This window comes from Amborella trichopoda, chromosome 13 (genome assembly GCF_054954075.1).
Source record: "Amborella trichopoda isolate Santa Cruz 75 chromosome 13, AtrichopodaSantaCruz75HAP2 v2.0, whole genome shotgun sequence".
NCBI classification, from domain to species: domain Eukaryota; kingdom Viridiplantae; phylum Streptophyta; class Magnoliopsida; order Amborellales; family Amborellaceae; genus Amborella; species Amborella trichopoda.
This window is the reverse complement of record NC_142348.1, coordinates 11,774,034-11,786,323: the sequence shown is the minus strand read 5'-3', so window position 1 is coordinate 11,786,323 and position 12,290 is coordinate 11,774,034. Positions and strand designations below refer to the sequence as shown.

General features: G+C 36.4%; 1 protein-coding gene and 1 long non-coding RNA gene across 4 annotated transcripts in view; one reads left to right on the top strand and one right to left on the bottom strand.

Moving 5' to 3' along the window:
- Positions 1 to 5,812: 5,812 nt before the first annotated feature.
- LOC148779036 (uncharacterized) lies at positions 5,813 to 8,527 on the bottom strand. The gene is made up of 2 exons (XR_016047729.1): positions 8,223 to 8,527; positions 5,813 to 6,313 (listed from the first exon to the last, which is right to left on the bottom strand). It is a non-coding gene; the product is annotated as an uncharacterized LOC148779036 (long non-coding RNA).
- Positions 8,528 to 8,920: 393 nt separating this feature from the next.
- LOC18432115 (NADH dehydrogenase ubiquinone 1 beta subcomplex subunit 10-B-like protein (Complex I subunit NDUFS6)) overlaps positions 8,921 to 12,290 on the top strand; it is a 32,114-nt gene continuing 28,744 nt past the window's right edge. For all 3 annotated transcript variants that reach the window (XR_966599.3, XM_088856008.1, XM_011624275.3), the window contains exon 1: positions 8,921 to 9,356. Coding sequence is in view for 2 of the 3 variants with exons in the window: in XM_088856008.1 (XP_088712134.1) it covers positions 9,071 to 9,356 (286 nt within the window). In the remaining variant the exon portion in view is untranslated. The remainder of the gene's footprint in view (positions 9,357 to 12,290) is intronic.

The window sequence follows — 12,290 nt, the reverse complement described above, 5'->3', positions numbered from 1 at the left end:
CACAAGTGTTTTAAAAAATTGATCTTAGATCTGGATACCATCAGCTTAAGATTAAAAGTGAAGATGTACTCAAGACAGCTTTCAGAACAAGGTATGGCCATTATGAATTTTTAGTCATGCCTTTTGGATTAACCAATGCACTAGCTGCATTTATGGATTTGATGAATCGGATCTTTAAGCCCTTTTTGGATAAATTTATTGTGGTATTCATCGATGATATTTTAATTTATTCCAAGAATCAGAAGGAACATGAGTAGCATGTAAGAATAGTATTGCAAATATTAAGAGAGAAGAAATTGTATGCCAAACTTAGTAAATGTGAATTTTGGCTTGAACAAGTGACATTTTTAGGACATGTCATATCAAAAGAAGGTCTATCAGTTGATCCTTCAAAGGTTGAAGCCGTTGTTAATTGGAAACAACCAGGCAATGTGACTGAAGTTCGAAGCTTTTTGGGATTGGCAGGATATTACAGAAAATTTGTAGAAGGATTTTCTCGAATCGCAACCCCAATGACACAGAAAAATGTCAAATTTGAATGGACAAGTGAATGTGAGGAGAGTTTTCAAGAACTAAAAGTTCGATTAACTTCAGCACCTATTTTAACTATTCCTGAGGGGAGTGGGGGATTTGTGATTTATAGTGATGCTTCACATAAAGGTTTGGGCTGTGTATTAATGCAATATGGGAAAGTAGTGGCATATGCATCCAGACAGTTGAAAGAATATGAGAAAAAATATCCAATTCATGATTTGGAGCTAGCCGCAATAGTATTCGCTTTGAAAATATGGAGGCATTATCTATATGGTGAGCAATTTGTAATATACACGGATCATAAGAGTTTGAAATACCTTTTCTCTCAGAAGGATTTAAATATGCGGCAGATAAGATGGATGGATTTCTTAAAAGATTATGATTGTACAATCCATTATCATTCAAGAAAAGCTAACGTTGTGGGCAACGCTTTAAGTAGAAAATCTACGGGAGTCTTAGCTCATCTAATGATCCAAGAAATGCGATTGTTAGAGGAAATAGTGGATTGGCATCCAACTCCGTCCATTAATGGTGTGGTAAGTATGATTGCCAACATTAAGGCCGAACCCCAATTAATCCAACAGATTCGATTGGCACAAAAGAAAGACCCTCAGCTTATAACAATTATAGAAGAGGTGAAGCAAGGAAAGATAGATGAATTCTCTATATGTAGTGAGAATTTGCTAAGATTCGAAGGTCGGGTTTGTGTCCCGAATGATGAGAGTGTAAAGAAAGCTATCTTAGAAGAAGCACATCATTCTCGTTATACAATACATCCTGGAAGTATTAAAATGTATCAAGACCTGAAGAAACCTTTTGGTGGAATAATATGAAAAAAGAGGTAGCACTATTTGTGTCTAAATGCCTAACATGCCAGCAAGTAACAGCTGAACATCAAAGGCCCGCTGGGTTGTTGCAGCCTTTACCGGTGCCAGAATGGAAATGGGAGCACATCTCTATGGATTTTGTCTCTGGCTTGCCTAGAACAAATTCAGGACATGATAGCATTTGGGTCATTGTGGACCGGTTAACCAAAGCTGCTCACTTTCTACCGATTCGCACGACGTACACTTTGGATCGACTGGCTCAGCTGTACATTAAGGAAATAGTACGGTTGCATGAAGTTCCTGTCAGTATTGTATCGGACAGGGATACTCGGTTTACTTCTAAATTTTGGGCTAGACTACAGTCAGCCATGGGGACGAGACTCACCTTTAATATTGCCTTTCACCCCCAAACTGATGGACAATCTGAGAGGATCATCCAAACCTTGGAAGATATGCTGAGGGCCTGTGTTATTGACCTTACAGGAAGCTGGGATGACCATTTACCCCTGATTGAGTTTGCTTATAATAATATCTTCCAAGCCAGTATTCAGATGACACCATATGAAGCCCTGTATGGAAGGAAATGCAAGTCACCCATATGTTGGGACGAGGTTGGTGAAAGAAAGCTTTTGGGGCCCGAAATTGTCCAGATAACCACAGATAAAATAACATTAATTCGTGAAAGGCTCAGGACAGCTCAGTGTCGGCAAAAGAGTTACGCCGATAACCGAAGGAGAGATCTTGAATTTGAGGAAGGTGATCGAGTTTTCCTAAAAATCTCACCAATAAAGGGTATTATGAGATTCGACAAGAAAGAAAAGTTGAGCCCACGTTACATCGGACCATTTGAAATCCTATAAAGCATCGAGGTGTCGCTTATAGACTTGCCTTACCACACTGAATTAGCAAATGTCCATAATGTCTTTCATGTATCTTCACTACGAAAATATCAGCCCGACCCGTCCCATATCTTAAAATATGAACTTTTATCGATCAGGAAGGACCTATCCTTCATTGAGCAGCCAATTTTGATACTGGATAGAAGGGTGCAAGTGTTGCGTAATAAGGAGATTCCTTTGGTCCGTGTATTATGGCAGTACCATTCAAGAGAAGAGTCAACTTAGGAACGAGAAGACGAAATCAGAGAAAAATACCCCTATCTTTTTCAGTAATCAGGTACACAAATTTAGAGGACTAAATTTCTTTAAGGGGGGAAGAATGTAACAATCCTAAAATTTCAAAAAAAAAAAAAAAAAAAAAAAAACAGGAGAAAAGATGCTTTTAAATAGGTGATGGTCTGATTGAGTATGATGGTCCTTGGGGACCATCACTATTTCAAAACTTTTTACTTGGTTTAAACTTTTGCTGCTGCTTTTGTTTGCAGCCTTTGCAGTTGCTGCTTGCTGTTGGCCACGTCCTTTAACGGACGTGGTTTTCGTATGTTAAAAGCAGACGCTTAGCGCGACACCTCAGGTATGAGGTAGAGCGTAATAAAACATTATTATAATACGTTATAAGAATTTAAATAGGGGAGGTGAGCACTCCCACCCTAGAAAATTTTGAGATCTCTCTCTCTCTGGTCGAAACACAGTGAACTCCTCTCTCGAACCGAATTTTTTATCGGAAGCTCCCTCTCAAACATTTGTGGGTAAGTGACATCGTCTTTCTGAAAAATAGTCCATTTTTAATAAATAGTGATATTTTAGTCTAGGATCTTTATTTTATCAGTTTTGTGTGTAAGTGACCTCATTGTCTCAAAAAATAATCCATTCTTTTTAAAAATAAAATGAAATAATTATTTCTGCTTATTATCATGAATTTTAAGCGAGATACATTTTATGCGCACGTGACCTCATTATCTTGAAAAATAATCTTTTTGATAAAAATTGTGATATTTTATCTATGTTAGAAATTTTGAATGCTGTAAATTAGAAAAATAAATTTATTTATTTTTCTTGTTTATTGTTAGAAATAAATGTGATATTTCTGCTTTTAGTAAAAAAAAATAAAATAAATTGTGATATTTCCTTCTACTGTTTTGAATATTTAGACATTGAAAAATTCATGTGCAAATGACTGCCTTATTATTTAAAAATTGACATTTTTGCAGTTGATTATAATATTATTGTGAAATGTTTATTTGTGGATTGATATCCCATAAATTGTGATAATTCCATATTCTTGAATTTCTGTAAGAGTTTTTCTATACATATTAAATTGGCAATTATGCTAGAATGCCTTCACAAACTGCTACCTTTCTAAATTTGAGCCCAAAATATTTGATTGATTATTTTTGAAATATTATAGAGAGTGACTGTTATTAATGGTTTAAGTGAAATTCATATTAATGGTTTCAGTGATATGTTGAGTACATGATATTGCTGCTTCCAAATGTTTAAAGAGATTTAGAAATAATTTAAGTATGCAAGTGGACTCATCCGGTACGCCGGTGAGGTATAAGTGGACATATCTGGGACGCCGGTAGGGATTAAGTGGACTCATCTGGTACACGGTGAGGTATAAGTGGACCTGCAGGGATTAAGTGGACCTATCTGGGACGCCGATAGGGATTAAGTGGACCCATCAAGACGCTGATGGGGTATATAGGTGACCTACTTGGGACGCCAGTAGGATATTTTGTGAAATCCTTTGAATTATGTACTGCCGTTAAAAGTGTTATAAGCATTTCAATTACTCGAATTATACTTAATTATGCATTTATTGAAAGTGAAACTGTTGATACATTTCTGTTAATAGATCTCATTTTGGAAAATATTGATATCTTTCAATCATGATTATTTTTAGGATTATGATGATCACTTACTGAGTAGCCAAACTCATCAAAGTATGGTAAACATTTTTCAGGATAACTGCGGATTCATTTTGAGTGCTAGTCAAGATCAACCTTGGAAGATATTGTTGTTGTGCTAGCTTTCTTTATTTACTTTGTAAGACCTCGCCACTGTAAATTTGTCCTATCAATAGATGTATGTATATTTTGTCTGTCACATATCAGGAATAACAGTATTGTAAATTCTTGGGGTTTGACACTATATATATCAAAGATTTGGGCTAATGTCCTTTTATAGCCCAACTATGCTCACAAAGGGCTTATACACGGTATATCTCTAACAAATTGAGATCCATTGATCTCCAAGTCCTGACTCACACGTCATGAGGCAAACACAAGCATACTGACCCTGACTACAAGAAAAACCCTAAAACCTCTTAGTTCATAAAATGGTCCAAGAACCTCGCCTTAATCAATCAAACATGGTTATTTCGGCCTATTTGAATCCCAGTATGCAAAGACTCTGATAGCTCCCACTGTGACTCTGAACAGTGCTGGAATTGCACATTAGGCCTTTGAAAGGCCATAATTCCAATAGACCATCCTCCTTTCCTCATTCCATCCAAACCCATATGGCCCAACGAGTATTTTGATTTGACTATATTGTATCTTCAAAGTTTCCAATCTAGTTTTGATCCTCTCTTTGTCAAACCAAGGACCATACCCTTTATATGTAGAAGTTACTTTAGTAAGGAGGCATCCCTACCAAACACCCCATATAGCGTCGTACCTTCTATCGAACAATCTACCATGACTCCTAGGAGGCTCTCATTATGTGGGGCCTATCCATTGATAATCCTCCCAATATTTTCAGAATTCATTCCTATATGGTCAGACATGATTTATTATTGAAGATAAACGAAAATGATCCAATGCAACCGTTGAATAGTAGTATAATGCAACTGTTGTATAGTAGTATAATGCAACCACACCTTTAGAAAGCCATATTTTTTGCATTTGTATGACTCCAAATTTTACACACACATTCTCTTCATCCTCATAATCAATCCTACGGAAAAAAAAAATTACAATTTGTACCCTAGATATGGTCAAAATTAGTACCCATCCAATAATGAATCTCGACCATCCATTTGGTGAATTTCAAGATCTAGTCCTTGACAAATTCAAAATCTTTTTTTTCTTTTTTAGCATTATTAATCTAATAATGATAACATTATATAAAAATTTTGGGAATAAAAAAATGCTTATGAGGCATTTATCTAACCATCTCAATAAAATGAACGACTTATATTAATTGGGCTAGAATGAAAACTTTCTAGAGAATTTTTTCAAAATTTTATTTTTTGTGATTGTTCTTCACAATGAAAAGAGTGCACATTTAAAAATTTGTGTCAAACAAATATTTCTAACATAATTTTTGAAGATAATTGCATTATACTACTATGCAACCGTTGCAGGAAATCATTCCCCGAAGACAAATATACATCATCCACATGAAAACAATGTACTTTATCATAATATAATAGCATCCATACAAACAAATCACATTCTTTCACTAAAAAAGCACATTTTTTCATAAAATAATAACATTCACACAGATGAACCAGAATGCATTCACTGAATAAACACTACATCACAATATAATAATATTCATATAGATGCCTTGCATTAAATAAACAAACCAAACCCGATACATTGCATACAAGTTAAAATAAGAAGAAAGGTCTCTCAGATAACTGCTGGTACAATCACTCCTTTTTTATAAGGAGGTGAACAAGTACAATGTTGAATATTATACTCATAACTAGAAGTAATAAGCAAAGAACTAGAATTTTCACAATTGCTCGCTTTTCAGATTTCTCCAATGCAGTCGTTCTTTGTTGATCTTCAATCATCTTGGCCAATGTTTCTGAGTTCGACGATGAGGCTAGTGCTATGGGTGTGTTGTAGTTGTGCACGCTACTAACATAGTCATCACAGAACCCATTCGAGGCAACACATGAGGTGCAGTTGTAATACTTCATAACTGGATTTTTTACAGAGCTAGATGTGTATGTCAAGGATGGTTGTGTACAATTTTGACATAGCTTAACTGGATATGATACGGTACTGCTAATTGATGAACTTACCATAGTTACGCCTGCAATTAAGTAGTATGATGCTTGTTAATATTTAGTTCTTGATACCATGGGAAAATATATGATGAAGAGTAATCTAATTTATAATGCAACATCACTATGAACTCTTGTCTTGGCAAGACTCTCACTTTAATTAAGGCCATCAAGCAAACGTTATTGTGAGAAACCTCTTTCCTACTACAATTCATGTAGAAAAAAAGCTCTCTCTCTTTCTCTTTCTCTCTCTTTGCTAAAAAATGATCTCTAAAATATAAAAAACCATCTCAACCATTTCATATTGGAGCATAAAAAACACATCTTCAACTAAAATGAAGCTAAAAAATCTATTCTTTGACTAAGAGAAGCCAAACAAGCTTGATGATGCTTAAATTCTACTTTCTCATCAATATTCTATGATTTCAAACTCGAAAACTGCAATGAACTGAAAGCTTGAAAAAACTTTGACTGCAAACTAGAAGCACATGTTTTAAGTTTCATAAAAAAATAAATAAAATCTAAATCACAACTCTAAAGTGGCTAAAAGTTCATTCCTAAATAATGAAAACCCATCTCAAATCTCTCCATTTCATATTGGAGCCAATACAAGCAAAATACAAGCAATGAAATGAAGAAAATAAACACAACATCTCCAACTTAAAGACACAAAATGGAAGCAAAACTATAGTCTAACGATTGCATATTAGAAAATACTAAAATATTCCGTTTTAAACCTACGCAAAGCATATGAACTCACATGGAGAACAATGTAACTCAAAAGAATTTCACAAACAACGTGAAACATGCCTATGATTTCGAGAGCACAATTCATTTGAAAATCCAGCAAAACCAAAAGCAAATATTGCCAAAATTGCCGTATTCTATTAATCATTTAACTAAAATCCTGCACATTTTTGCATCATATGCATGAGCATATTATTCTAACAAGCAATAGAAACTAGCCAAGAAAGAAGAAAAGATCTACAACATTCATGAAACAATGGTTTTCTGTTTCAAGCATTGCAAAACAATTTTACAGTAAGCTAGAAACAATCGTTTTTTGTTTCATAAAATGAACTCAGAGAGAGAAAAACGAAAAAAATTACCATGAGTTTTTGGATAACCACCGTGCTAACAAATTTCAAAATTCATAAAAGGAACCCATTTCAAATCTCTCCATTTCATATTGGAGCATATACAGGCATTATGATAATGAAAAAAAAGCACAACACTAGGGTTGTAGGAACACAACATTGGAGTTGCAAAAACGCAAAAAGTGAAGAGGCCATCAAGGACCAACAAAAACTAAATAAACAAAAAAGGAAAAAAAAGCTCTGATGGTGGATTATTCAATCCACATATCAAGGGAGATTGAAAGCCATAACGAAAGAAGCAAAACGTTAGGGTTTTATTTAAGGGTGACAATGGGCGTGGTGGACCGACCTGGCCCTAAAAAACTAGGGCTTGTGCCACAATACGTGGCGGTTGGGCACCAGAGCTTGGCAATCATGACCTAGGTTAGGGCTGATTGGGCCAGGCTGGGGCTGGGCCAGTCTTGTGGGGACTAGGGCCGGGCTAGGGTCACAGGTAGCCTGGCCCAAGCCACCCCTAATATTGTTTTGATCTAAACTAATAAAATAAAAAACCACAACACTAGAGGTGCAAAGACTCAACATTAGGGTTCCATAAACATAACAAATGTTGAAACCAACAATGAACCACCAAAACAAAAAAGGAAAAGGGGAAAAAGAAAAAAATCTTAATGGTGGATTAATCAATCCACATATCAATGGAAGATGGCATGCAATAATGCTACACCAAAATTGTATAACATAAAGTTGTCTTCATTGATCTAAACCAGAAAACCAAAAAAAAAAAAATTATTGAAAAAGAAAACTTAAATCACCATAAAAAACTCATAGATTTAGGGAATACCTTGTGGGGATGGGGGGATGAGAGGGAGAGAGCGAGGATGGCGACGAGGAGGGGCAAGATGATAGCTAGAGGGTGAGAGCGGCGCATAGGTTAGGAGGGATAGTGGGTTAACTATTAGGTTTTAAGGGGTCATACCCTAATAAAGTTTTTCTAAAAAGTTTCAGCATGCGTTGCGATTTTCTTTCAAAAATAGTAAAAAAAAAAACTTAGGATTCCAACTTTCCCAACTTGCTCCGAAACAAAACCAGTGAATACTATAATAGAAGGAAAATCTAGGTGCTTTCTCCATTTTTACTTTTACTAAACACAACCATATTGTTTTCGCTTTAATCAATTAAGACACATTTAATGTGTAAGAAATATTTTTACATAAGCATTTTTCACATAAAATAATTATCTCGTATGATTAAGAACAGGAAATCCCTACGCATTTTTTCGTACTAATCAGTAGCCAATGAAACGGGCAAAAATTATATTTCTCATGCCCGGGCTTTTATTCTCACTTGCACCTTCAAAAAACTACTAATTAATTAAAAGTGGTTAAAACCTATTATCCCCACTAATTATTATTAGTATATGTTTATTAATTTTTAAAAAACATGCCCGTGTTCTTCGGCATCTTGATCACCGTAGTAATGAACATATTCCTCCAAGGTTCGTTTTCCCATTGAAGTACATCGCCACGACACATTCGGGGCGGGACGCCTCCTCAGGGTAGTAGAAACACAGACACTGACTGGCCAAGTGGGAGAAACAAGACGCAGAAGGGGGTAGAGAGAGATAAATCGAGCAACAAGGAGATAGCAAGAGAGAGAGGAGAGAGAGAGCGAGGGGGGAGGGAGGGAGAGATGGTTCGGAAGGCGACTGTTGAGTTCGATGAGGGACCTCCTGATGACTTCGACCCCAACAACCCCTATGCCGACCCTGTGGCCATGTTAGAGTACAGGGAGCACCTTGTGAGAGAGAAATGGATCCAAATTGAGACGGCTAAGATCTTGAGAGAGAAACTCAAGTGGTGCTATCGCGTAGAGGGGGTGAACCACCTTCAGAAGTGCAGGCACCTCGTCCAACAATACCTCGATGCCACACGTGGGGTTGGCTGGAACAAAGAGAATAGACCTCCTGGTCTTCATGGTACGAATTGGGGTTAGGGTTTTGGGAATGTGGGTTTCTCATTCGTTTTCTGTCTCATTTTTTATCTACTCTCCGTAAATGTTTGCATTTTCCTTTTCTTGTGTTTTGGATTTGGACGGTTAGTTATGGGAATTTGGATTTTTTCTTTTTAGCGCAGTTTAGTTTAGGGTTTGCAGATTGTTTGCATTTGCAATATTGGGATTGGGATTCTATATCTCATTTGGAATTGTTATTTTAATTGTACTTTACAGTTTTCATTGAAACTAGAATTTCTTCTTGCATCATAGTTTTTCTAGCTGGAATTAGGTATGGGATGGTTGGTTGTTGAGGAAAAAATGACTGAAGCTTTGTTTTATTCCCAATTGTGTTTACCTTTCGTTATTCTTTTGGGGTTTTCTGCCTTTAATTTTTTGGATGGGTGTCATTGCTTGATATTTTTGTGGAAAGTGTTGAGAAAAGTGCAGCTTTTATGGAGTTTGTAAATTTCCCTTTTTTTTTGCAAGTGATGGTTATACACTGGTAAACTCGTCGGAATTTAGAGGCTGTGCTTGCTGTTATGTGCTTGTTTCATATAATAATTTTCCATATGATTTTGGAAGAAAATCTACCTAAGTAATGCTTTAAAGTTCCTCTGTGAATAATGGGGTGTGAAATGCATTAATTTTATATGGAATTCCATGCACTAGTGTAATAATTTTAAATTAATGTTTTCATATTGGTTGATTATATCTGAATTTTCGAGGTATTTTTGTCAATTGAGGCTAGTTGTGGAACTTTTTTTTTTTAATTTATGATGATTGAGGGGTTCATGAATATATTGTAATAAGCATTGATAAGGGATGGAATACAGTAGCTGAGTTGGTTGCTCTTTTAACATGCCTAGAATAGTTGATTTTTTGGATGTGCGACTTGTTATCATCCATGATTGAATAAGATTCCCCTGATTTCTATATTATTTATTTTTTTATTTTTCCTGGGGTAGTTCAGTGGAGAAGATTGTCCCATGCCTAGGATAAGAATGGAACTCAAGACATCATGTTGTGGTGGCCCCCTCCGCCACCATGACCACCTAGCCTTGAGCCCATTCCTTGATTTCTATATTCATTGTATGTTTTTTGAAAGAAGAAGCATATGTAAAATTTCCTCAATATTCCATTGAGTTTTACTAATATTGGCTGTTGTGGTCCCATAATATGGTTCTCATATTTCTTGTCTAGATGGATGAGCTTGGGTTGGCTGAGATTCTACTACCATGACCAATTTGGTTTTCTCTCTCTTTTGTTTTCTGGTAGATAACAAGGTAAAAAGCGTTGCGTAAGTTGCAATGAAATGCATCCTAAGGGACATATCTTGAGGATAGGAAGTTTCTGACTAATTTGACATATAGGGTACCCCTGGCAACTTTTCCAACATATTGTTATATTCTCTATGCCAAGCAAATGTAATAAAAATTTTGCTTTTGGCTTCCACTTAGAATGGTCCTTCTGTTCATCTTTATGTTATTTAAGAGTGCAGAGTAGTGATGAGAATTAATAACGAGAATCATTCACAAGTTTTGATTTTGACTTACTGTGGCTTTTGATTTATTGGGCCTTTTCTATTGAATAGGGTTGGCAATGGACCCGGACTTGATCCGAGAACTGGCGGGAATACCCGAGACAGGTCCGGGTATGAGTCCAAGTTTTGGACCTGCGGGTAGGATCCGGGTCCAATAAATGATATCTGAACAATCCTGGGTCTGGGTACGGGTATGGCTATACCCGACCCAGTGGGTACCCAGACTGTATTTATTATATAGAATTTAACTTTTGTTTTATTATTTTATATAATTTATGTTTTTAGACCAACTCTAAGTTCCCTGCTCTGCTCTATTTATAGAGCTTACATCTCAGGAGTTTTATACATACAACCACTTTTTGCTTTTTCTTATTATTAGGGGTGGCAACGGGTTGGGTATGGGTCGGGTCCTGCTGAACCCGCACCTGTACCCATACCTATACCGCAAATATTCTTATGGACCTGTACTCGGATAAGTACTCAACGGGTCCAAAAATATTGTACCCAGACCCGTACCCGAGATGGTACTAAGGACGGATGGTACTAAGGACCCAGACCTGGACCCAACAGAATTCTCTTGGGCATTTGATTTTAAACTCCCCCACCCTTTTTATAGTTCTTACATCGTTGTGAATTTATTCATCTCTTCGATGTGGGATTAATCCCACCTTCCCACTTTCTCTCTCTGTCTCTCTCTCTATCATTTTTTTTGAGATGCTTTAAGCTTTTTCAATGCCCATGCCAGCCTGCCACATACTTTCTCTCTCTCTCTCTCTCTCTCTCTCTCTCTCTCTCCCAAAAGATCTATAGCTATATATTGTTGAATGTCCATGCCAGCCTTTCACACACTTTAAATTTTTTGAATGCCCATGCCTGCCTGCCACGGTCACACACACATTAATTGCTTTATGGATATCGTTTACTCTTGTTAAACTATCCGATTAAACTTTCCCATTAATTGCTTTATGCCTTATATCAATAGATAATAAGAAAAAGCAAAAAGTGGCTGTGTGTGGGATTAATTAGACATATAAGATATATATAGAACTCCTGGGATGTAATCTCTATAAAAAGAGTAGGGAACTTGAAGTTTGTTTTGGTTTAAAAACGTAAATTATATAAAATAACAAAACAAAAGTTAAATTATATATAATAATAAATACAGGTCTAGGTACCCGTTGGGTCAAGTATAGCCATACCCGTACCCAGACCCAGGATTGTTTGGGTATCATTTATTGAACCCGGATCCTACCCGCAGGTCCAAAACTTGGGCCCATACTCGGACCCATATGCAGACCCATCTCGGGTATCCTCGGCCGGTTTCAGATCGGGTTCGGGTCCATTGCCACCCCTACTTATTATCTATTGATATAACGT